The 27,856-nt window shown below is 32.6% G+C and overlaps 1 protein-coding gene across 3 annotated transcripts in view; it reads left to right on the forward strand.

Annotated features, from left to right (window-relative positions):
• The first annotated feature begins 211 nt into the window (after positions 1-211).
• Positions 212-27,856, forward strand: part of LOC126736214 (uncharacterized) — a 48,456-nt gene continuing 20,811 nt past the window's right edge. For 2 of the 3 annotated variants that reach the window (XM_050440468.1, XM_050440467.1), the window contains exons 1-11: positions 227-452; positions 513-598; positions 667-959; positions 4,112-4,578; positions 4,863-5,071; positions 5,127-9,923; positions 12,139-12,451; positions 12,537-12,643; positions 12,701-12,844; positions 24,780-25,036; positions 27,701-27,834. In XM_050440468.1, the coding sequence (XP_050296425.1) occupies positions 414-452; positions 513-598; positions 667-959; positions 4,112-4,578; positions 4,863-5,071; positions 5,127-9,923; positions 12,139-12,451; positions 12,537-12,643; positions 12,701-12,844; positions 24,780-25,036; positions 27,701-27,834 (6,846 nt within the window). In that variant the 5' untranslated portion in view covers positions 227-413. Of the gene's footprint in view, positions 453-512; positions 599-666; positions 960-4,111; positions 4,579-4,862; positions 5,072-5,126; positions 9,924-12,138; positions 12,452-12,536; positions 12,644-12,700; positions 12,845-24,779; positions 25,037-26,261; positions 26,338-26,387; positions 26,434-27,700; positions 27,835-27,856 lie in introns of those variants that run through there. The other variant, XM_050440469.1, reaches the window with a different exon arrangement.

Consider the following 27,856-nt stretch of genomic DNA (forward strand, 5'->3'; position numbering starts at 1 on the left):
TGAGCGACTACCGACTACCGCTTCCAGTCAGTCGCAGTCGCCAGTCGCGGTAGCCAGACGCGCCACTGAAACCATATCTTTAGAAAGTACTCCATCCATGGCTTCATCTCATAAATAGTCAAACTCGACTCTGGGCTCTTGCTATGTAGCAACTGTAAATCCATTTTCAGCCAATCACGTGAAGACTTTAGTTCAACGGCTTTTTCATTACAGCCAATTAAGGGACAGCATTTTTAAAATCCAAATCTCAATATGACCTATTCTGTGTCATGAAAGCTCTGAGTTTATTCAATTTTTGCTTTCAAAACTGTAAAATAAGTTTAAGGAATTATCTATAATTTCGTTTCGGTTATTACTAGTGTTTATCAGCAGTTTTTTTTTACTTAAATATCTATATATGTGATACCTTGAAAATGAACCCAACAAAGTGGGAGAAAGTGTTAGTGCAATGGGTAAGCAAAATTATTTATTTTGGATTTAGAAATGTATTACCTATATCTATGATATTTTAGATCAATTGCTTGCAATTATTGAAACCCATCAATACCCTTGAGGAACTACGGGATGGACAGTTTTTAAGACGCCTTTGCAAACATTTGTATGTAAATCTATTTCATAACTTATGTCATGAAGATGGATTATTTGCAATTAGAAACTTTGTTTTAGCAAACAAACAATAGACCTCATACCTGATGATGACCTCACAGTGATTTTTGAACTTCTAGTACAGCACTATCCTCAAATAAAGTTCAATGAAATGGACAGTGTCCATATAAGTGATTTACTTAGCTCTGAACTTGTTTATTTAACTTCACTTTTGATGCATTATACTTCTGTTTATGATAGGCGAGTTGCATTTACTGAGCCTATGTGTACAATGTTAGATAGTAATAGTCAGATGATGATAAAGGAGTTTTTGGAAAAAATTTCATGTGAGACAACCACTGAAGAACTGGAAGGTAAGATGTTTTTTCTTTTATGATAATTAAAGGCACTTTTCATATATTCTCATAATTTATTTTGTTATAAACTTAGTAAGACTTTTCTTCAACAATTGAGTATCTATTATCATTGCATAATAATGCCTCATAGGTGTTAAATAAATGATTCTGAGGATTTTTAATTGCATGTTTGACATAAAGGTTCTCCGCTATTATGTCTATTAGTCAATTTTACATTTTAGTATTTTTGTCAAAAATATTTGCCTTATGAGTATCTCTTCTTGGGGCAAAAAATCTTCATAGAAGGCACATATTCTCCTATTGATTCTTTCTTCTTTATTTAGACCATAACTGAGTAACATAAGACCTTCATTAATAAATTCTAATAAAATGACAATGATAGATTATTAAGATATCATCTATACTGAGCTTTCTGCACGAGCTTCCTCTGTTTCCTTGATGTTAGGTGACAGTCACTTGTAGTATTGTCAGTATTCCAATTCAATACTATTAATTTTACCAAATCTTCTGTATACATAATATAATTGCATAGTTACTTATTTTTTAAATACTGTAAAATGTGGCCAATAACTGACCGTTGTGTGAATAAGGGTCAGTGTGACAGTGTAGTTTACTTTCAAAAAAAATCTTTAAACATATAACAGTTTAGAAAAAAAGGCTCAGATGAAATTTGGATTTAAAATCCATGTAAAAAGTTCTTTCAGGCAGATTCATAGTAAATAAATTATTTAAAGAATAATTAAAAGGGTAAAAAGGGATATTTGTATGAAAGCCTGTTTAATAGAAACCAGTTATTTTTTGTATTTATTTGGAAGGAACAGTACCCCTGTTAAACTTCCCCTTTTATTATCTTTATACACACATTTACATAGTTTTAAAGAAGTAGACAAAGTTTATCTTAAGTCCTAAATACTGAATTTACAATATTATAGCAGATTTGCTAGGTTGATACAAAGATAAATATGAAGAGAATATTGCAACCTACATCTAGATAACCTAATATCTGTATGTGCAAAGGTACAAGGCAACACATATACCCTCCAACATATTCCCTGCTTAGCAATGTAGGCCCATTGGAGTCCTGGAACTTCAATCTACCTTTGCAATGAATCCACTATCTCAAAGTAACGTCTCCTCATGAATAGAATAGGGGCTCTGTTGTTTTGGGGTTGATCCTTAGTTTCCATGTATGACACGTATTTTTCAATAAATTTAATATTATTTCATATTAAATTGTGATTGAACTTTGATTAGGTTTGCAGCCTGGCTTATTTTTAAAATTCTGCGCTAAGTTTGCGTATGCACATTGATTTCATGCACTTGCCTTTCTATTTGTTTTAAATGTTTATCAATATCAGTTTTGCCAGGGACTTCTACTAAGCAAATATTACATACCCAATATAAAGTTTCACTCATTTATAATTTGTAGAAACGAATGTTTTAGATTATAACACAATGAGAATGATACTTGCTTTGACAAACTTTACAGGTTACATGCTTTGCGTTTACTATAAAATTATTGCTTAGCGAGAACACATGTGACAAACACAAAAAACACAAAACGCAAGAGGATGCCAGCATTAAATATACTGCAACACCTAGAGATGTCATTGATGATTATGAACAGTTTTATGAAAAGCATAAAAAATTGAGAAAAAATTAAACTGTGTTTTAATTAAAAATTAATACACAGATTTAATGAAGATAATAAAAATTTAAAACATAGAAATAAATTTAAAAATCTTATTGAAATATGTAAATATGATTACTAAGGATGAAATTGAAAATACACAAAATTATCTAAAAAAAGGCTTACTTTAAAATTCCAGTGACAAACAAAGAACTTAAACTGTGAGTGAATAAAAATGAAATATTTAAACATTTAAAATAAGAAAGTTGGTATTAGCCCCGCCTACATGGCACACCCTGTATAAAAACTTTTTATTGTAAAAAATGCGCAAGTTACAATCTCAATTGACGTATCCGAGCGTTTTTCCAAACATACCCCCATTTATTTATTATCAAATTTATTCCAAATTACAGACTCGCACTGTAAAGTAAAATCTACATATATTTTTAAGAAACAATGCAAATCTTTTATTTTTGAAAAAATTAATACATTTAAAAGTTTATTTTAATTTTAAATACCTAGCCTTAGTTTCGGATGTTTTTTTGGCGATGTATTTTTTCTTTTTTTTTTTTTGTTCTTACTGTAACATATAATCATAATTTTTCAATTTGTTACATTGCGACATATTCATTTATTATTCATAGACAATGTGACAAAATTGTTACAAAAGATCAGAAACAACTTTATACAATGTATACCTGTATAACGTAGAACAAATTTTTATAGTGAAAACTAATGTACAATACTTCTGTAAATTATGTTTATAATTTCAATTTTCTGCCCGTTCCAGTGCCGTAGTAATAAATAATTTTATAAGAGCTGTTTTGGTCAAAATATAAAGAAATTAATTAATTTCTTGAAAACCACTAAAGAAAGGTATAGGAATAACTTATACAAAAACAATCACAAAGTGATAGCGGATCAAAAAGAATACATTTTCCGTTCGTAAACGTCTAAGGTACCGGAAGGAATTGTTGTTCTACCCTAATATTTATTCTAATCAAAAAAAGTCATACAAATTGGTATTACAACTCCTTTTCATTAAAATCTGGCTTCTGTTATAGGCGCCATAACAACCACAGTCAGATGAGAATCTAAAAAAAAAAACCTTTATGTTGATTAGTAAGTACAATAATATTAAACTAACGGAAATTTAGAAAGGTCAGCAAGAAATAATTCAGTTTCCTTTATTTTATGACTTCTATAGCTATTCTTTCTTAGTCGATCATTCTTTTCCTCTAAAATACTATTTTATAATAATATACTGATTTTGCATCTGCTTGTATAAATGCATAGTACAATACAAGACATTGACGGTGGTTTATAAAATATTAGAAGGCAGGGAAGATCAATTAATTTAATAACTATCTAAAACTAAATAAATTTAGAAATATATTTTTTCTGGGAATAAATATCTTGTATATAGTAATCTGAAAAATAGAATTTTAAAATTATAAAAGTGATTTTGTAGATAATTGAAATATTTTAGATCGTATAGTTAAGTAATATTTTCTTGCAGGTATAATTAAGGAAATATGCACAGAAGATTCCAAAAGCCTAACATGTCAGTTTCTTCCACTGATTAATACTCCCATAAATAAAAAGAGTCCCTTGCAAAAGTTCTTTTCAACTCCATTCTCAAAAACACTTAAATTTCAAGAAAAAGACCGTCAAATCGACAAACTTAGACGCGAGTTAGAAATAGAAAAGGCAGAACGGACTGAATGTGAGGTGGAGAACAAAAATCTGGTAGAGAAAAACAAGAAGTTAGAATTTCAGTTGAAACAGAAAAATGCCGAACTCAAACGATTATGCTCGGAAATGGAGTCTCTTGATGTAGGAGAACCTCCAAAATCTCATGATACTACCTGGAATGAAACTCAAAGGCTGTTGAAACTAGAACTTCAAAGTTTGGAGGAATACATAGTGCATTGTGACAAGGAAGGTGAAGAGCTGAGAAGGGAGAGGGATGAATTGAGAGAAAAGGTAATTTATAGTATATTTTTTGATTGTTGGCCTTTGGTGCTCATCAGTAAACTAACTTTTGATGGAAAAATAGCAGTTTTAACTGTTAGAAATACATATATGGATGGAGTTTTGCCATACAAAAGATCTTGCTGATCCGATGTTTAAGTTTCTGTTACCAAGAGCAACTTGTATGTCCTTAAGAGCCGCATTTAAAAAAAACACGATTTAAAAGTTAGAAGCAGACGAAATCCAAGGCCTAAACGGTATGTAGATATTAAAGTAGTTTTTCAACATATTTGCAGAATAAAACCCTAGAAGAGTCTTGTCAGATGTGGCGAGAAAAGTATCTGGAGCTTGACGAAAAGTTTGAAAGCACCTATGAAGATTTCTGTGATCTTAAATGCAAAAAAGACCTTTTGTATTCAAAATGTAATGAGCTGGAAAACATGTTAGATGAATTTAAATCAAAGTCCGTAAGCAGTTTCGATGAGAGTATCCCATTGAAAAGAAGGTAATTTTATTTTTAAATGACTTTAAATGTAATTTTTACCTTTGATTTTTTATAGATCGGGAGGTTTTGATCTGTCACAATCAGTGCAAGATTTGGGTCACACAGTAATTGACCTTCAATTAAGAGAAGTACAAACCAAACTAGAGAAAACAGAAAACGAGTTAAAGGTGGCATTAGAACAGAACCAGAGTCTCTTGGAGGATATCACAGTATGCACAAATAGCAAAAAGAAAGTAGAAGCTGAACTAGAAACTTTGAAACAAGAACAAGGCGTGTTAAAAGCTAATTTGACAGCACAGATTAACACGTTAAAATCTGAAAAATCTTATCTGGACACTAAGTTAACTGAACTTGCAAAAGCTTTAGATACTGAGAAGCAGAAACTAAACAATGTAAGTGGGGCTAAGGATACACTCGAACTTGAATTAACTAACACTAAAAATCAACTACAAGGAGTAATGTTTGAAAAAACAGAAATGGACAAAAAATATAGTAGTACTTTTGAAAAATGGAATGATACCATAAAAAGGCTTGAAGAAACTGAAGAAGTTTTGAAATCCACTGCTTTACAGTTAAGTAAAGTAAGTTCTAATAAAGAAGACTTGGATAAGCAGTACAATAAGATTTCAGAAGAACTAACTGTTAGTTTAAAAAGTCTTAAAGAAACTCAAGATAACTTAAAATTTACAGAATTACAACTTCAGAAGATCACTTTTCATAAGGAAAATTTAGAAAAGCAGTCTGAAAACATATCTGAAGAATTAAATACTGTTTCGAAAAAGCTTGAACAAACTTTATGTTTCTGGAAAGCTACTGAATCGCAACTTCAAGAACTAACATTTATCAACCAAAATTTAGAAATTGAACATAGAAAAACATCAGAGCAATTGGTTGCTACTTTACAAGAGCTTCAAGATGCGTCAAATATTTTAAAAATTACTGAACAGCAACTACATGAAATGACTTCTGTAAAAGAAAAATTCGAGAAACAGTATAGTGAGATTTCTATTCAACTAAATTCCACTCTAAAAAAGCATGAAGATTCGGAAGAAGCTTTGTTAAGAGTTAAAGAGCAACTTTCTAAAATCAGTTTAGAGAACGACTTTTTATTAGAACAGCACAGGCAAACATCTGAAAATTTAGCAAAGAGTTTACAACAACTTCAAGAGTCCGAAGACCTTTTACAAGCCTTTGAACAGCAACTTCAAGAGCTTACTTCTAGTAAAAACGACTTGGAAGAAAAAAACAACGAAATTTCTAGAGAATTAATTTCCACTTCAAATAAGCTTCATGAAACCGAATGTTTTTTGAAAAGTATTGAATTACAACTTTCTGAAGCAACTTCAAAAAAAGATGACGTAGAACAACAGTTCACAAATATATCCGAAGAATTGGCGTACACGTTGAAACGGCTTCAGGAAACTGAAAATAGTTTAGAAAATGTCAACCTGCAACTTTATGAAGTCAACTTGACTAAAAATCGATTAGAAGAACAATATAAATGTACATCTCAAGACTTAAACGACACTTTAAAAAAACATCAATGCGCCGAAGATGCCGTAAAAAAATCTGAATTTAAACTTAAAAAAGAACTTTTAAATAAAGATAACTTGTTGGAACAGCAAAGAAAAATGTCAGAAGAGTTAGCTGCTACTTTAAGCCAACTTCAGGCAACTGAAACTAAGTTAAACATGGCCAATTTGCAACTTCACGATATGACTTCAAGTAAAGAACACTTAGATTTACAGTATAACAATACTTGTGACGAATTATCTACTGCTTTGAAAATGCTTAATGAGACCAAAGATACTTTAAAATATATGGAAAATGCACTTCGCGAAGTTACTTCAGAAAAAACTAATCTGAAAAAGACCTTTGCTGATATGTGTGTATGTTTAGACGATGCCTACAGCGAACTGAAGGAATTAAAATTATATAATGCTTCAGTTGCTGAAGAGTTAAAGAAAGCCTTGCTTGACAAGGCCGCAATGGAAGAGGAATTAAAGTGCACCCAACAGGCTCTAGAAGACATGACAGTAGCATTGAAAGACACCATAACCGTTAAACAGGAAACCACAGAGACTTTGAACTTAGTTCAAACTGAACTAAATAAGAAGCTAGAAGAATTGGAAAACATAGAAAAAGAGTCTAATCTTTTGAAAAAAGAACATCAACAGTTGAAAAAGAAAGAATTTGAATTAAGTAAAAATCTGGAAGAATCACAATACATTTTAGACAAAACTCGAGGTGAGCTAAATGTAATAAAATTGGAAAAAGATAAGCTTAAATTTGATTTTGAAGATGTCAAATTAAAATTACTGGATATGACCAAAAGTGAACGAAAGTACAAAGAAAATTTGAGTAAAAAAGAAACCGAACTCATAATAGCTTTGCAAGACTTGGATGATGTTAAACAGAACTTAAGTAAAACACATGAACAGCTTTCACAAAGTAAAGCCAGTTTTAGGACTGTTTCAAATGATCTCTGTGTTACCTTGGAAGCTAAAGAAGTTCTTGAAAAGAAACACTTGGATATAGTAGATCTTTTAGCAGAATCTACCCATGAATCCAATAGAAATGAACAACTTTTGCAAAAAAAGAGCCAAGAAAACGATTTTTTGAAGAAACAAGTAAATGAATGGGCAGCAAAATGTGAAACCACCAGTACAATTTTGTCTGAAAGTCAAAAAGAATTATCAATTGCAACAGAAGATCTACAAGAAACGTTGTTAAGAAAAAGACGATTTGTACATGACCTCGAAATATTACAAGAAGATTACAAAGCTTTAAAGCAATATACAGAATCTAAAACAGACGAAAACTTTAAATTATCGCAGAATTTACAAAAAGCCCAATTGAAAATATCGGACTTACAAACTGCTTTAAATAGTTTGATGGAGAATCACGAAAAACTCACAGATGAATATGCCAATGTAAGAGATGATCATCGAATAAAATGTGAAGCTCTTGAAGAGGCCTCGAAACAATTGGAAAATGTTAAAGAAGAACTGAGACTAACAAGAGAAGAAAAAACAATGTATTTTAAGAAGTTCGAACTTGGTATACAAAAGTTGCAAGTAACTGAAGATCGTTTTGATAAAATGGTAGCTGAGAATGATAAACTTAAGATATCCCTTGAAAGACAGATTGACGAGTTATTAACAAATGTACAAAGTGTGGAAGAAGAACGGCGAATACTTAAAGCGTCCTTAAATGAGACTCTCGCTAAACTAGGTCATACTGAAAGCAAATGTCAGGATATTGCCAATGAATTGCAATCGGCGCAAGAAGAAAAAACTGTTGTGAGTAATTTCTTGGATTTAAATACCAATGAACTAAGAAAAGTTTCTCAACAAAAAGAACAGATCCTGGAAGCTTTAGAAATGAGCAATAAAGATAAATTGGAACTGGAAAGAGAGATTAAAAAGTTGAAACTTATAGAGAGCGAAAGGAACTTGCTTGTAGAGCAAAATTTGGCAATTGAAACCGCCTGCACAGACTGGCAAAAGAAATATAGTGAGGTTTGTGAAGATGTTGCAAGAAGAATCCAAGAGTTTGGCCTAGAAAAAAAAGAGCTTCAACAGCTACTTAAAAAAAACAGTGTTTTAAGTGAAATTCAATTTAATGAACTACAAAAGAAGTACAATGATGATATTAAGATCAAATCAAAGCATATTGATGCGTTACAAATAAAAATGGGTCAAAGACTTGAAGAAGCTTTAGAAAAAAATTATAACTTTGCTGCTAAAATTAAAGAAAAACTAACTGAAATTCAAAATAAGCATAGTAAAGAATTTGAGGCTATATCAGACCAATTTAAAATAAAAAAAGAAGGTATTTGCAACAAAGTCTTAAGAGTAAATGGCCAGCTTACAGACCAAATTAAACTTAATAATTTAATGGACAAAAAATCCCAAGACATACATAAACAATATGATTTTCCGTCCCCAGTAGAGGTGATGTCAAATGATTTTGAAACATACAAACTTGCAATGTTTGAACAACTTCAAGGAGTTTTAAGGGAAAAGGATATGGAGATAAAAAATGCTGAGAACAGTTATAAAATGATACTGGAAGAGCTTGAAGCTCAATTAAAAAAAAACGATTGCGTTGAAGCAGCAAGGAAGAAACTGCTAGAAGATAATTCAGAGATATTGGAAAGTCTTCAGAAGTTGATAAAGGAGAAAGAAGCACTTTTCAATGAGCTTTCTGAATTGAAAAAAGAAAATGAAGATTTACAATATGGAAAAAAAGACTATGAAAGTGAAATTAAGAAACTCCTATCAGACATTGGGGAATTAAAAGAACGTTTAGAGGACTCAAGAAAAACTAAAGAAGAATTAGTTGCTCATATACAGGAAAAACAACGAGAAATGGCAGACTTGGAAAACAAAGTCAAAAGATTAATGCTAGAAGTAGAAGATAAGACTAAAGAAAAAAATGAAATTTACGATCAACTTCAGAGATACGTGGAGGAAAAAGCCGAAATTGAACAAAAATTGGAGCATGTACAAAAAGAAAATGTTATTTTGATCCAGGAACGCGACTCCCTATACGATAAACTGCAAACTTCGTTAGAGGAGAACCAGAAAATTTTGCTTTCTCGTGAGCTGAGTCAGGAAGAAACACAAAAAATTAAGCGGGAAATGAACAATCTCCTAAAAACACAAACGGAAATCATGATAGAGACGGAGGCAAATTTACATCGCGCCCATTCAGCCGCCGTGGAAGAAAAAAAAGACTTGATCAGGCGAACAGAAAGTGCTGAAAATGAAAGAGATAAAGTGCGGGAGGCATATGTAGCCGTCAAAGCTTCAAATGCGAAATATGAGTTAGAAAATTCAAGTTTAAGGTAAGTGTTTTAATGCTGTTCAATAGTGAGTGTTTTTTTCAAAAATTAATATTTTGATTTTTCAGAAGATAATTTAGTTAAAAAACGTATAAAATCACGAGACAGTTTTACCACTTACCAGAACTCTTTATTTTACGCTCGACACGGATTTCGCTAACAGCTTTAATCTTCTTTAGGGTTGTTAGATCTATATGTGACTTCACTATCTTCGTTGGAACAAAAATTGTGTTTTGAAAAATATAGGTGGTGTCTAAAAGTGGAATGTTGTGGTCTATTTACATGCTCTTTAATTCTTGTTGAAAGTGATCTTCTCGTTTTTCTAATATATGTGACAAGATAGTTTGCACCTTTCAGTTTATAGACACCACTTTTTTGGATATAAGGTAGATTTGTTTGTTATGAGGCAAGAGTTATTTCTTAATATTCTGGAAAGCTGGTAAGAAAAAAGGCTAGGAAAGAGACCGATACATATTTAAAATTAGGAGGGTTTAGAGAATGACCATTATAAGCTAGGTTAGCTTGCCTTTTTGCTTTTATTTTGGAAATTTTTTTGTTAATAAGGCTTGGGTTGTGTCGATTGTTAAACGCGATAATTGCTTGATAATGTTTGTTTCATTGATAAAATCTGTTGAGGACATTGGAATGATACGTGAGCGATTAACGTAACAATTAAAGGATGCAATTTTGTGTGACAGGGGGTGATTAGTTTGAAAGGGGATAATTTGGTCGATTTGGGTTGGTTTTCGGAATATTTTAAGTGAGAAGTAGTTGTTCTTTTTAGTAACTGTGATATCTGAAAAATTGAGGTTATTATCAATTTCCGATTCTAAAGCGAATTTAATAGATGGATGTAGATTATTAAGAGAATTAAGGATGTTTAAAGGATTGATTGAAACTATTGAGAAACAATTATCCACGTACCTAAACCAGTTTTAAATTTTATTTTCTTTTAACAATATAGAAACGGAAGTTCTTTCTGTATTATATAGAAATAAGTCTGCCAAGAGTGGTGAAAGTGGATTGCCCATGGCGAGGTATTGATTGGCTATAAAACTTATTGTTAAAAACAAAAAAGTCTTGTTACAAGCAAAATTTAAGACATAAAAGAGGATTTCAACAAAAAGAGGATATCATTATCGTCTGTTTATTCTTATTTTGATTTGTTTAGTTTTAAAAACCGCTTGACAATGGGTTAAGTTTTGAGACGTGGAATTGAGGTGAAAAGGTTACGTCAAATGAGGGCAAAGCAGGGTTGTCTGGAATGTATGTATCTTTTATTTTTTGTACAAAGTCGGTTGAATTTTTAATGCAATACAAAAGTTTATCCTTTAAACAAAAAGAGATAAGACTATTTAAGCAGAAGGAAAGTTTTGAAACGGATGTGTTTGTGAAACTAATGACAGGACGAATAGGAATGTCATGCTTATGGATTTTTGGCAAATCATATAGTCTTGAGGAATGCAAGGATTTCTCGGAGCAAGTTTCTTTTCACCCCCGTCCTTTTTAATAGTGAATTCATATTTTTTCATTCATATTATATTCATATTCAGGGAGCTTTTTATTTTTTGAAAATATGTATGTATACGTTCTATGTGTCAGTTTAATTTTCAATTAAAATCCGCTAAGCGCTTTCGGTCTGTTAGACTATCTTCAGAGCCGCTCTGTGACAATAAGCAAAAAGATTACGGAGAGACCTAATATAAACAAATTTAACAAAATTACTTCCTTGTCGAAGAGTAGATATACAGAAAAATACACCACATAAATAGGAACGCAAAATACATGGACTGATGTACACAGATTTAAAACAACGTAAAACTAACATATATATTAAAAAAAATTAAAATTAATTATTAGATTTGTTAGAAATTTCTATTCTGTAAACTGTTCCGAAATAGTGAAGCTTATTTTGCATATTGTATTTTAGTATATTATACTTATATTTTTCAAAATATGAATATATGAAATTATATATTTTTTATTTCGTATGCTTCTTGGTTCTTATTTCGCGATTATTTGCTAGAGCTATCTATTTTTACGAATTTCTGTATTATAGAATAGAATTTCCTACTATTTACACTATTGAAAATTTTAAAACTATTTAACAAAATTAAAACCCTTTGCTAATTAATTTGTTTCTTCGATAGTAGCAATTTAGTGAATGTAATGTCATTTACTGAGCTAAAGTACTTTAAATCTCTACTATAATTTTTAGAAAAATGTTAGAAGAGCGCACCTCTCAGCTAAAGCAGTTTAGTCAAATAAAAGAGGCCTATGATAAATTGCTAGAGGATAACATTAAATATATGAAAGAAGTTGAAACGCTCAAGGTGAAACGAGGTAAAGACCGAGACGAGTTTGTCCGTCTCATACACAAAGAAAGGGAAGAGGGAGAAGCCAAAAAACAAAAAAAGGTAAAGGAAATCCGAACAGAATACGAAGAAAAGCTTGAAAAAATGAAAGACAAAATGGTACATCTGTATCGGGAAGAAGTCAACAAAGAAATGCAGAAGGTTAAAGCTGAAACTGTAAGACATGATTATGATTATTTTTTTATATCTAAGACTGCATTGAAATGATTAAATATATCTTAAGTAAATTTAAATTTAATAGGCTGAACTACATAGGACTATCGGAGACCTTCGCGGTGCTCTTTATGAAGCAGAAGAAAAAGCTAGCAGGCTTCAAAAGGATCGAGACGTCGATAGTTACAGATCAAGGTATATTATTGGGATACTTTTTTAAATAAATGTGTCCATTGGTTATTTTCTTTTTAGGGAATCGGTACACGGGTTACCCTTCGAGCGAGTAGCTCCTAAACAGGGCGTGTCAAGTTTAAGAGGACGCGGTAACAAGGTGGCTGATAGAGACAGCATTATGAGTGCCCAGAGTACTCTTTCTTTAAAAGAGGGTGTTAGTAGGTAAGATTTCGTTTCTTTACATTAAATCGATTGAAAAAATAATTGAAGTTTTAAAAGTTGGATCAAAAATCCATGTTTTATCTAAATAATAATAATAATAAACTTCTTTTATTAAACAAACAAATAATTTACAGTTGTGAGTATCATACGTACATTTCTATAGCGATATAAGGGAGACGAAGTCTAGCCGTGTGGCTACTCTTACTTAACCTACCTAATCCCTCTGAAAGTAAGTGAAACTAAAACAGTAACTTGCAACTTATTAGCGAATAGCTCTTTAAATGTACGCAAACATTGTAGAAAAGGAAAGTTACTTAAAGAATTATTATACACAACGACAAACTGTGCGATACAAAAGACCGTAATGTCATAGCTTTATGCAGTAGCAGGTAGAGATTTTCTTTAAAAAGTAGATAGTTATATTGTGAAATAATTTCAAAACCTAGTCCAGTTATATGTTATATATTTTTGAAATATTAACATTTATATGGAATTTTAACGTAGCAGCGTATTTTTTTTAACTTCAGCGTAATAAACAGCACTGTCTTTGGAAGCATTTCACTTATTCTATCAATATATAATGTAAAAAGTGCCAGATCAAGCTTCGTACCTTGCAGGGCACACCATACCTTACCAAAGAACATGTAATCACTGAGCCCTCTTTCTTACACACGGTATAAAACACGGTATGGCAGATAGTCAAACGTCTTTGCAAGTTCCAAAGAAATCATAATAGACTTTTCCTGATTATTAAAGCTTGCAACAATTCTATTTTTTACGCCGATTAGAACATCTTGATTAGATTAGAACATCCAAACTGATTTTTGTTAATTAAGTCATTGTTAGTTAAAAACTCGTCCGGGCACTAGATTTGTATAAGGGAATAATAATAATAATAATAATAATAATAATAAGACGTTTATTAGTCACCAAGAAATTACAGTATTTAAGCACAAAGAATAAAACTAATAGGTAGGTGTATTAACTTTTACAAAATTTCAAATATTACAAAATTCCACTAAATATTGAGTATTTCATCATTTACCAATAACAAAAAAAAATCGAAAAATTTATAACAAACTAAAAAAGCTAATAATGCAAGGTAACCAACAGGCCATAATATGCAGATTTACAGAGATATCCCTTACACAAAAGGCTCCCTGAATTCTGTTGAGGCCAAAAAAAAAATAATAAAAAAAACAATAATTTAAAAATTTAATAATAAATATTCTACTGAAAAAGAAAGAACATACCTAATGGGAGCATGGGAAGAGGATCAGGATATGAAAGAAAATATGAGGGGAAGGGAAGAACACTCATACACATAATTAACCAAGGAGAAGCAGCTTAATGTTAACTTTAAAAGTTTTTTCTGTCAATATAAAATCATTTATTTTAAACCTATTTATATAGTGTGCAATCAAGTATGAAAAAGACTTTAAATAATTCCTTATTGTGCGCCGGAATAGTAAGCAAATTCTTTCTTCTAGTATTTAGGTTATGTACATCCGTTCGGAATCTAATCTTTCTAAGCAAATATGATGGAGACTTCCACTTAAGTAATTTATAAAAAAAAAACAAATAAGATGTAATACTCGTCGATTGAACATATTTAACCAGCCCGCATCCTTTAGCTTATGAGAAATATGCTCCCCTCTCCTTACGCCAAATACAAGTCTTAGGCACGAATTCTGAAGTTTTTGTATCCGATAGGCATCTGAGCAGTCAAGACAAGGACCATAAATAGTGTCGCAGAAATTGAAAGGTGACAAAACCAATGCTTCACAAAGCATTTTTTTAATATTAGTACTTAAGTAATTCTTCTGCGCGTAAATAGTTTTTAAAGCAGAGTATCCAATTTTAAGTTTAAGTGTAACATGCTCCCTAAATTTTAGTTTATGATCTATTAGGAGCCCCAGATTATTGGCTGAATTTTGAAATTGTATAACATCGTTATTCATTTCAAGTCTAAAGTTTAGATTTAGTTTAATTTAGATTTGGCTGGATTAATTTTTAAAAGTAGATTTTGAGTTTCAGTAAAGATATTATTAAGATCTATATTAATATTAAGGTTAGCTTCAGGAGCATAACTGGGTTTAAATGAATAATAAATTTGAGTATCATCTGCATAGCATTGATGTTTAGATCTATTTAATTTTTTTGTTAATTGTGATGTGTATATTGTATATAGCAATGGACCCAAAATACTACCTTGTGGTACACCAGAAATAACGTCAAGTGCCTCCGATACTTTTCCATTTAGCAGAACTCTTTGTTTGCGGTTTGAAAGAAAAGATGACATAAGTGTTAAGGCCGACTGAGAAAATCCTAGATAATGTAATAGAGATATAAGTATCTCATGATTCATCATGTCAAATGCTTTGGTAAAATCTAAGAGAATTAAAACAGTTGCCTGATGTTTATCCAAAGCCCGAAATATATAGTTTCATTTTTCATGACTGCCACTACTTCAGACCATACGCCAATGTTCTCTCCTTGTTTCAGGTGTTGATCATATCCTTTTAAATTTACCATTCGAACCAAAATAGTAGATTTCTTCTGCGTAGATAACGTCTTGGCTGGAAAAATTCCTTGACCATATAGTTTGCAGTTTTCCATGGGCTCAATCAAAACAGTTTCTCCCTCTTTTCCTCCAGTTGTAGCATTAACCACCACCTCTGAATTTCCTGGTATAGTAACATCCTTGAATAACTTAACGACTCTGGTATTTACTTTATCTTCATATAGGTGGTGCATAAAAATCATTCATAACATCTAATCCTAATATGACATCATCCATGATTTCTGCCACTAGTACTGGCTGTTGGAATGTTGTTAAGCCAATGGTGACTGTAGCTTCATGCAATCCAAGAATCGGGATCCTTTTTCCATTTGCAGACTCCAGAATTAAATTGGGTGGTGCTGAAAGCCTACAGTGTGCTACGATGTTTGGCTTCACGATAGTATGACTTGATCCTGTATCCACTACCATCTCACATTCACGGCCGCATATTTTTCCCGGTACCACCAAGCTCTCTCCAGGATGTGGCAGCCGGTTTAGTCTTATACGTGGGGCTTGGTAGCACCCAGCCAGCTTGCGCCCCATAAAGCTGACTAGTTAAAGTTTTCCTGGTTCCTTGGATCTCTTAAAGGCTTGGGGCATTGAAGTTTAAGGTGCCCCTCCTCATTGCAATTCCAGCATTTCAATGGTCTTTTAGGTTTCCTCGCTAATAATGATTCAATCTTCTTTAGACGGTCTTCGAGATCACTTTCCGAAGTTCTGATTTGTCTTATTCGTGTCTGCCTTCTAATTGCTTGAAAAGCTACCTCATACTCTAGTCCATGGGCCAAAGCTTCTGATATAATAATTCTGTACTGATATAATATTTCTGTAGCTTCTCCTCTAAGGCTTAGCTTAAGATTGATTGCCTTTTCTTCGTTATCCCAGCGATTTCCCCTAGCAGCGGCCTCAAATTGATTCAAATAGGTACTCCATGCTTCTTTGCCGTCGAATTTTGGTGGCTTTACTTTCATCATTGTTTGCATTCCAGGATCGGGATGAAGAGGAGTCCGTTTTACTTTCATCTCTAGTTCTTGGATCTTTTTTTGTACTTGCCCCAATTCTTCTTCTACCGTTGCTTCAAAGTTAGTCATTAATTGTTTCTGATTCTTCTCCAGATCTTCTTTAAGTTGTAAAACTCGTTCCTCCTGCTCCTTTTAAAGATTATCTTTTAAATTAAGTAAGTCATCTTTCATGGTTCGAATCAGGTCTTCATTTTCTTTCTTTAGGTCATCTTTCATGGTCCTTATTAGGTCTTCATTTTTCTTCTTCAGGTCAGATTTAATTGTCTTTAGTAAATCTTCCTGTATCTTGTCTTGCTCTTCTTGTTCTTCCCTTTGTTTGCGGTCTCGTTCTTCTTGTTCTTCTTTCTGTTTACGGTCTCGTTCTTCTTGTTCTTCCTTCTGTTTGCAGTCTCGTTCTTCTTGTTCTACTTTTTGCTCGTCAAACTTCCTTAATAGCAGCTCCATGAATTTCTCGGTCTCCATCTTGGCCTGACTTCTTGTTAAAGGCATCCACTAAAATGAGCTTTCAAATATCCTTTACTTCTGAGACCAATTGTAACGAAATTCGGGAACACACTTTTATTGTCAACGTCAAAAACACTAACCTAACTCGCCTTGACTGTCGTTTAATTGTTTCCAAGGTAAAAACTGACTAAACAATTAAAAACCGAATGAATTGTCACGAAGCGCGTCCTTTTTAAAACCCGATGGAACAGTTTCGAAATATTTAGAATTATCTTCATTGGTTTGCCCAAAGAGACCAATAATTTTAGGAGAATACTGACGGTCAAAGCAAGCAAGTATACAAATTCTAGAAAATTAGAACTACAGGGATTTACAATAATATAACCTAAATAACCTAAATTGGGGCCAAAATGGGGCTCTCGAACAAGATGAACTACTTAAAAACTAAACACTATAGATAAAAATAATAAACCAAACGTAAGTAGAACCCTAAAGAAACCCCACGAATCAACTTTAACTACAGAATACTAATAAAATTGTACAAAAACTAGGAAAATAATTAACGTATTTACATTTTCATAATAATATATATATATATGGTATATATATACCATATATATATATATAATATACATATATATATATATATATATATATATATAAAAAATGTCACCTATATATATATATATATCAGTTATATCAGTTGATAGGTTTATCAGTTGAATTTCTTAATGGCACACGGTGACATTTTTTTATTGAATTGTTCGAAATGTTTGTTTTGAGATCGGTATTAAATAATTTTAATACCTTGTCCTTTAATGTTGCGGAATCTTCATTTTCAGTTAACTGAAGTCCGAATATGCGCAGATTTTTACTGCGGCTCTGTTGTTCCACGGCATCCAATGAAATGGCCAGGTGCTTGTTTTCCGCACATACTTTATTTAGTTTTTCCTCTAAGGAGGAAATTCTTTTTTCTTGTTCTCGTTCTCAAATACTTTCGTGGCTACTTCTTCAAGAAATTTCTCGTTAAATACGCTACTTATGATGGACTTAACTTCTCGCGCATCCGCACTTGACAGAACCATGTTTACTAGGTAATACTTAGATAATACACACCTAATGGTAAATTTTCACTAAAAGAAACTGCTAATTTAGGCAAACAATCACTAGGACACACACTCCGATGTTAGAGCTCACCCCCAAACCACAAAGCCGCAATTAATTCTTCACTTAAATTACTTTATTTTATAAAAATTATAGAGCGATATTAATCTGTTGTCTACAACAAGATCGCCATCTTTTTAATCATTGAAGTGTTAAAAAATCTGGAAATATGTCATTAGAATAAATTAGGTTGGTAAGATAATATTGTGGTCTAACAAAGTATCTAAGCAATTTTTTTGGCAATGTTTGAGATTTGTATCGAATTTTTTTTTAAGTTTACATTTTGGTTTTTTTCATTTCAACCTGAATTCTATACGGCTTGTGGCTTCTTCTCACATTTCTCCTGGTAAATTAATCAGACTCTCTTTGATATATAATTATGTATTATAATTAAATAAATAGCAACTGATTCTAAAGAAAAATCTACTGTCCTTGCCTAAATGGATTATGGAGTTTAAGCAGGCGTGCAAGTTTTAAGAAATGCACATATTTACCAGATATACCGGTACTTACAGCAACAGATAATCTATTTTACGAGGGTGAATCCATATTTAATTTTTAAATGTGAAACTCTTACATATACCTTGTTAATTCTAAACACGTGTATTTTTCCAAAAGTTCAATACAGCCAATCGATGTATTTTAGTACAGAGAATCGTAATGAAAAAAGTGTATTAAAAATAAAAGACTTAAATAAAGCCATAAATGTTACTTATTACCATATTTACTAGTACATTATTGAATTCCATTATTACATCTATGCTCAAGTCTTTTTATTAAGGATACTATATCTCTATCTTCAACTGTTTTTGAGTTATCGACGCTTAAAGTGTTATATTTTCGACTTATTTACAAGAAAAATTAAAACGGTTTAATTTTATCATATTAGCAGCAATTATATTAAATTTTTGCTAAATTACTCGTTAGAATTTAAAAGTTCCGAATGCTATCTATTTGTCTTATAGCACTACAAGTGGCAAGAATTATTACATTAATATTACATTGAAAGCAATATAATTAATAAACATAAATAACATCGATAAAATGGCGTGCTAGTATATAAAACGTAGCTCTACCTTTTTCCTTTAAACATTGAGTTTAATGTGTTTTATTACCCCAGTCTTGATTGAGCTGCCTCAGTTCAAAAGGAAATCTGGACACTTCAGAAAGAAAATGCAGTACTACGCTCCCGAGTTTTTATAATCGAGGAGTGTTCAAATAAAACAGGACCTGACATCGACCCGTCAAAACACCAGCATTTTACTTCTCAAACAATGTAAATAGAAGGTGGATGACATTGTTTGGCAGGTGGAATGCTGGTGTTTTGACGGGTGACTATTCTAATATATCGTTGCACTGGACTTTACACGAAGCTTCCAGAGTCGTATGCGCGGTATAAAAGCCACGCTAACCGTAGCGACCGACAGTTTGGTTTTAATTTGAGTGAAGTGTCAACAGAAAGAAATAAGCTCGAAAATACAAAGCGAAGTAATAAGTACAGTTTAATAGTGTTTTGGGAAGGCAATAGTTGTAGTGTAGATTTTAACTCAACTAGCCGGTGTCATATATTTTAATCCACAATCAACGTAGATTTCCTGTTGCAGTGTTAAGCCCTCAAGTGCCGTGTATAATTGAATTGTGAAATCGTTAGTAAAACTCTATTATTAATAAGCGTTTCTCTACCTGTTTAATTGATTTTAATCAAATTTAGCTTTGATGTTGGCCAAATATTAAAATAAAACAAATAAATTACTATTTTTTTTCAGAATTTCTCTAACTGTAATAAGTAACGTCATTATTTCAGATATAAAATCTGTATTAAAATATTAAAATTTCTGAGGAATACTATTTAATCAATTATTTTTGAAAAATTAAAAAAGGACGGGTAATTTAAGTAGGTACTGTAATTGTTGTTAGGTGCTGTGTTAATCCTCCCAAAATTGGAACGCAACATGGAGAAGCCAGGACCTAGTAAAAAACGTAAGGTTAAAGATGAAAATCGGCAGTTTCAAGAAATTTGAACTGAGAAATACTTTTTTGTATGGTCAAATAACAAAGTCGCTTGTTTAATTTGCAAGAATTCTGTTGCGATTGCAAAGGAATATAATGTAAAAAGGCACTATGAAACGCAGCATCCTTCTTTTACCAAGTTTACAGGCGAATTAAGAAAGCAAAAAATGTTGTCTTTAAAACGGGATCTTATTGGTCAGCAAGCTATGTTTACAAAACCCATTCAAGATTCAGAAACAGCTACAGAAGTTAGTTATGAAAAATCTCGAATGTTAGCAAAGCGAAGTCGCCCCTTCAGTGATGGCTATTTTATACAAGAATGCTTAGAAATTGCCGCTAAGAAAATGTGTCCAGAAGCAGCAAGAAAGTTTGAGAAAATTCAACTGAATCGTATGACTATCCAAAGACGAATTATCTCTTTGTCAGGTAATATTGGGGAACAATTAATTGAAAAAACTTAGATTATTGAATTAATTTTTTTCATTAGGATTCGACGAATCCACTGATATTAGTTCCACAGCTCAACTTCTCATATTCATACGAGGTGTTACTCAAGATTTTGAAGGCTTAGAAGAGTTATTAGGAATGTGTTCATTGAAAGGTCAAATCAAAGGAGTTGATATACTCAATGCACTTTTGGATGCGTGTTCAAAAAGTGATTTGGACTTATCAAAATTATCTGGAGTTGCGACTGACGGAGCTCCTTCGATGATTGGTATCAATTCCGGGCTAGTTACTTTGCTGAAAAAGTATCTGCAAGAAAAATACATAAACGCTAAAGATCTCGTGCAGTTTCATGCATCCAAACAATTCCTTGATGAAATCGAAAGCGAATACGGAGATTTACTGTATTATACAAAAGTAAGGTGGCTAAGTCGTGGATTGACATTGGAAAGATTTCTAAATTTAATAGAAGAAAGTGAAATATTTCTGGCGGAAAAGCAAAGAGATGTTCCGGAACTTAAAAATCCTCATTGGTTGTGTGATTTGGCTTTTTTATCCCAGCTCTGCGCTCATGTATCATCCTTTCAATGCAAGCTGACACTTTTCAGATCAGAATTGAATTCTGAATATTACAATCATTTTCCGAATTATAAGAAAATGGCTGACAAATTCAACAAAACTGCGATTAATTTCAATTATGTAGAAAAGCTAGATATTTTGATTCAATCTTTTCAAAACAGATTTTCGGAGTTTAAAAAAGTGAATCCTCTGTTGGACATATTCAGCAATCCTTTCACAATTTTAGTTGAAAATGCGCCAGAGTTAATGCAGTTAGAAATGATCGTCATTCAAAACTACCAAGATTTACGCAACAAATCCAACGAAGGAGACTTGCTGAACTTTTACCACTGCATTGATAAAAATATATACAAAGATCATAAACGCTCTGAAATGTGCCAGCGTATTTGGTTCTACCTATATATATGAACAAACTTTTTCAAAACTAAATAATAATAAAACAAAAAATCAAAACTGCCTTGCAAATGAAAGTTTGGAAGCAGTTTTACGTGTTGCTACAACTACTTGTTAAATTTGAGTCAAATGTAAAAAAGATTGTAAGCACTATGCAGTGCCAAATTAAGAAATTCTTTTTCAATTTTAATTAATTATTATCAATTCTTTATTGTCTTTATTTACCTGTACTTCTGGCGGCCGGCCCGCCATCAGTACACCATGATTTGCTCGAGTGGCTGCTAGTCTTAATAAGTCTGTGCAACCATACATAACAGTATCAGTCTATTATTTTTCGTTTTTATATAAGTACTGGAGCATTAATTTTTAAATGTTACTGTAAAATTGGCTAAAACTAGCAATTAATGCCATGTATAGACTTTGAGATAAAAATTTGAATAGTTTTATATTAAATAGTGATGCTGTATTTTGCTACGTTTGTCCTTCTTTTGATGAAGTTTGATGGGAAATTTTATCTCGAATTTTTTATATCTTCGTAATCCCATAGTTTCATGCTTGCAGTTGTGTAATCTGAGTCAAATAATTCATGAGCCGACAAGAACTACCCAACATACAAGCAAACTTCTTGTACAGAATATTCTTGATTACGTTATTTTCTAGTTTCTAAACCACCAATAAAATATAATATTTATTTACTACATCTATTTTTTAATAACCAATATAAATGGACTCTATTATATAGACGCAGGTCGGCATACAAAATCAATCTTTCGACGACTCTTTAGCTGTAACGCTTTTTTGTTGTTTTTTCCCGACACTTCTCGATTCTATATTTATAACTTGTTCCGATTTAGTTACTTCCTTGGGGTCCAATCTACTAATTATATTTCAGATAACAACTTTACATATTGTGAGTTAAAAATTGTTATAACTTAATTATTTCTACATTTGATAAACACGCGTCCATTAAAACCATAAAAATCTCGAAGTGTCTCCTAATTTAAAAGTTATTATGAAAAAAAGTTATAATGCTTTGCAAAAGTTTAAAAAGAGTCGATTGCAAATTGACTGGAAAGACTAAGCAGTGCTGTATTTTTGCATTTTATCCTGCGTACGCAGAGAAAAAAATCTTTTTTGCACAACTTGGCAAAGAATTACATTAATCCAATTTCTTTGGCAATCTTTTAGTGACTTAATGTTAAAACCTAAAAATCTTAATTAATTTACTTAATTACTTAATTAATTAATTAATTAAGTAAATTTCTTACAAACCGTATTCTGAAAATGCTAAGATCAAATAGATTTTTGCAATAGTAATTTTTATGATTTTAATAATTGTTTAGAAATAAAATGTGCAACCATAGAAAAAAAAGGTAATATAATTCAATGGTGTAGGTAGTATATCTGCAAAAATGCTAAAATATTGTAGCCCATTTATTGATAAATATATAACGCATCTTATAAATCCTTGTTAAGAAGAACAATATTTTCGGCGCCTTTGGCGTACGGCAGTTGGCAGGCCTTAAAAAGTCAAATCCCAAAGAGTTTTCGGACCTTAGGATAGTAAGTATTTTGCTACTCTTTAAAAGCTTTGGAGAAATTATGTATGTGCAAAAAACATAAAACTAAATTCCCAATGTGGTTTTACGTGCTCTCGTGTTCGATCTATACAGATCGTGTTTTCGTTCGTTACTTATAGGAAACCGCATAGAGGTGAAATTTTGCAACGTCGCGCGTGTACGAGTGCCTGCGACAGAGCACCGCCCCGACGGGCCCAAGCACGGGATTAGTAAACATCTGACTTTCAGATTCTGTGGGAGCTGCGTCGTTTGGCGACAAAATGTCCCAAAATATTACGCGAAAATCCAGGCATTTTTAAAATATTTATTCTAATGCGGGTTTTACAGACATGAAAATGTGTAAAACCCGCATGAAATTGTAATCTTAAAATGTTTAATATGCTGTGTTTTGCATAATGAAAATTAAAGCATTATTCTAATAAAAAATAAAATATCAACTCTGATAAAAATATAATAAAAAATCAGAAATAAAACTCTAATAAACAAACTTAACAATATATCATTTTTTAAATAAAAGGCTCAAATAAACCGCCTTCTTTCACTAAACAAAAACTTAACCTATCGTAAAAGCTATTTCGCACCTCCAAAAGAGTTTCAGGTAAAATGAAATTGGCACCTTCGACAATTTTATTTCGCAACTTCTCTAAATTTGTTGGCCCACTAAATTCATGCTTGTAAATGGTCTGCTTAAGGTAACCCCAGAGATAAAAGTCATTTGGAGACAAATCTGGAGATCTAGGAGGCCATTTAATATCGCCAGTCCCACTAATAAGGCGGTTAGAAAAAGTATTTGTTAAAAATTCTTTTACCCTAGCCGCGTTATGAGCAGGATAACCATCTTGCTGAAAATAAACCGATCCCAGGTCTACATCAGGTAGGATTTGAATGGCAGGAAGAACTTGGTTTTGCAGCAACTCAAGGTACTTTTGGGCGTTTAAAGTGCCATCAATAAAAAATGGCCCTATAACATTGTCGCCCAAAATACCTGCCCAAACATTCAATTTCTGAGGATACTGGGTACGAAACTGAAAACTTCTTTGCTCGTTTTCCTGAGACCAATAACGAACAATGGAAGGATTGTGTTTGCCATGTAATGGAAAAGAAGATTCATCAGAAAACAAAATATTTTTTAAAAAATATTCTTCGCCACTGGTCTTCAGGAAATATTTCCTGAGTTTTTGAATACTTGAAACATTTGTACCCATATTTTTTCCAGATACGAACAACAGTTTTATTGCTCATTCCCAGTTCCTCTCCAACACTTCTAGTGGACCGTGTCGAATCAAGTGCTAGGGTACAGCAAACCATTTCTTCCTGCCGCTATATATCCTGGATCACTTCAACATGTGGTTCTTGACGTTTTGTGTGGCATTTTTTACAATCTTGAAGACAAGAAGTTGTCTCAAAATCTGTAACCATTTTTTTCACAAAATTTCCCGTCTTGACCACCAGAATAGCGGCACCGTCGCTTCGCTCGCCGGGCAACGAGTGAAACCCGGTATGGGAACATTCAGCTTTTGATCGCGGCGTAAAAACATTTTTTTATTATTTTTGCTGTTCAATTATTTTTCTTCAAAATAAAATTGGATTTTTGTAATTAAATCGTCATTTGTGATTATTTACATTTTCCTATTTCTAATAATATATATATATAGAATAAATATAATATATAATAAATATATATATATATATATATATATATATTTATTTATTATAGTACTATTATTCATTTTCAGAGATCAACTTCAAAGAGTGCGAAGTGCCTCGACTCTTCAAGACCCGGAAATAGTCGATCGGCTGTTTAGAAATAGGAAAATGAGCACGTTACCCTCTCGCATGGAAAATGCTTTTGTGGAGGAAACTATAACTGTGTCGAGAAGAACTTCTATTAACAGTATTGGGAGAAATTTAGAAATGGAAGATGAGGATGGAGACATGTTTAACAACAAATATTTGGCGGATCTAAAAGATGGGCGATGCATCACTAGCATAGGTTAGACACTTTTGTTAGTTTTTGCCTAAAGTATTATTTTCTTAATTTAGCATATTTATTATTTCTATGAAATGTGAAAGGTTACTATTTTTTCTATAATAGAGTACGAGTAGTTTGAGAATGAAAATAAAACTATTGAACTTGTTTTTCATGGACCAAATTTTGGTTTGAATAGTCGAAAATCATAAAACCTTATGACTTAATGCTTGATACATTTAAAGGGATAATTTTGCAGGCTTAATTTTTACTAAATAAGAAATAGGTTATTTCTTTTTTTGTAGGAGCAAAGTTCCTCATTATTTATCCAAAAATTCTATAAATATAGATTGAGTCTGAAATAGTTGAATTAATCCCCCAAAATTAATTTTTTTTATTTGTATAGGGGAATTTCTTAAAATTAGGGTTATTATTAAAATTCTTAACTCCATAGTTGGCCGTGAAGTGAAACGTGTGCCTCGTGAATAATTTTGTCTACCAGAGTGTAATTAACCTCGAAAATTTTGATTTCTACTACGCATGTTGTACAAAAGTTTTGAACTTATATCTATAATCTAATTCCTCGTCCTTTGCTCCAGCAATGGCCTCTGAAAGAGATTGATAGTTTCGAGCCCTAATTATAGTACGCAAATGATTGTTTTATAATCCGTTTGTAAATGCATTCATAGCTATTTTCTCGTTCGTAAAAATATTTGCAGTTGCCGTATTACCCTCCGATTGCGAAATTGTAAGTTCCACCATCTCCTCTATTGGTTGACAGTATTAAGTTTAACCGATATAGTAGTTGAAGATTTCTTTGAAATAAGATGCAACCTAATATGCTCAACTAACCTAGCATTATTGCGATATGTCTACTCAAGTCTTATTTTTGCCCCTTCAGAAAGACGTGTTTTCAGTACATATGTGGTTAGCAACTTTTTACCATCATCATCCAAAAGCGAATTATATAAACAAATTACATCGAAGGTAACAAACTGCTGCTGTTTTCAGATCAAATTTTTTCCCATTTCTGTCTGTATCACTTCGCCTTTAGATTCAGAAGTAGATTTGGTTATATTTGATTTTAAAATATCAGCTTCTATGTCTGACTCCTATATAATTAAAACTCTATAAGTTATTTTGACATATTTCTAAAATATTCTCTATCTTTTTTAAATGTTTCCTAATTACTGCAACTTGCCATAATGAATATATATTAATACATCAATTATACATACATATTCTACAGGAATGGGAACCCGACTTGCACTCTCGCACCAGTTTGGAAGGCACTAGATGGTCTTTAAGGCAGCCTATCTGTTCGAGTAAATGAATATGTCCTTTTCAGAGTTCCTTTTAACTTCCTTTATTGTAGGTACTTGTAGAATGACGCTTCCGCCTGGAAGACCTTTGTTATGTATCTTTCCAGTTAAAAGCCACTGAGGAACATTCCGGCTTCTAGTGCTGCTTCGGCTCCTGTGTGAACCATTCTGGAGCCGTCTGTATAACATATTTGCAAGTCTTTACCAGATTTAGCTAATATGTCGGCCTTTCACTAGCCATACTATATTGTTTGGTTTTGTATTTACATAATAGCAAAATGGGCATTTACTTTTCTACTAATTTAGATATGGTCTTGCCCTGCTCCTCCTGGCCGATCTTGCTATGACACACCGCTTTTACAATCGAGCCACCTATCCATAGGTGACTCTAGGTCTAATTATACCGGTAAAGACCCAGTGATTCAGCCTGATTCAGTGATTCAGCCCAATTCCGCCGACTATCTTTTGGAGTTGCCACAGAAGGATTGCCTTGTTTACTGCCTCATCTTTTAACCTGTTGCTTTCGTTGCAGGGGCTTTAAATGCTTTGTTTTTTGGAGACTTTTGCGCTTCGAGAATCCTTCCTGCTCTAAATTTCTCAGAAGTTTGTTCTTCACTAGACACCAAAGCATTGGTGACAGGCAACTCACTTGCGGGCACCAACCGCTCACTTTGATTTCTATTTAGTGATCTCCAAGTGTTCCGTCAAACCAGCTGACCAAGGAAGTTGAAGTTTTCCTAGCATGTAGTGCCCTACACGTGATATTAGTTTTGATCTTGTTATATGCGCCTTCAACGTCGGGGGAAAACGCTAGTACGAGTTCAGCTCTTTCAACTACTACGTATAGAGCAAACTCAGTAGGTCACTCTCTATTGTATGCATGTTCATTCCTGTGAAGCGGTTGTTCCTCTGTCACTACCTCAGTCCGGTAACTATCAGTCGATGATTGCTGAGTCCGGTGCCTATTCTTTCAAGGGTCTAAATAAGAAAGGATGTTAAGCTGGGTGTTAACTTTAATCAATCTGTAAGACTTGGCCAGGCTAAAGGCCTTTCTTCCGATTTGAGGATAAAGACCAAATTTGCCTTCGTCCAAGTCTGCGAGAGCTAGCCCAAAAAGTACTCTTCAGATAAGGAAATAACCCTTTTTCCAGACCTGACTGCGGGATGATTGGAATTACTACATCATAATTACTGCCTTGTATGGGCAGAGCCTATTTCGCGTCTATTCTCTGGACTGAGAAGCTTTACGAGCCCGGCGGAATCGGATAACAAGTATAGTCCATTACAAAACCTTTGAGAGCTGGTTTTTTTGTTTAGTTTTAAAACCTGTTTTAACCGCTTTTACTCATCACTCACGCATTTTTAGATAGGGAATCAAACGTGAATCGGATGTCGGAACTGGCCTGGAGGAATTCAATGGTACCTCCTCATCTGAAGAGTTGCTATCCAGCCGAAACACAATTTGTCAGCCCGTCAAAGTTTAAAGAAAATGAAATTAAGGTGTGTACTTATTTTTTATATT

The sequence above is a fragment of the Anthonomus grandis genome, chromosome 5 (genome assembly GCF_022605725.1).
Source record: "Anthonomus grandis grandis chromosome 5, icAntGran1.3, whole genome shotgun sequence".
Lineage (NCBI taxonomy): Eukaryota > Metazoa > Arthropoda > Insecta > Coleoptera > Curculionidae > Anthonomus > Anthonomus grandis.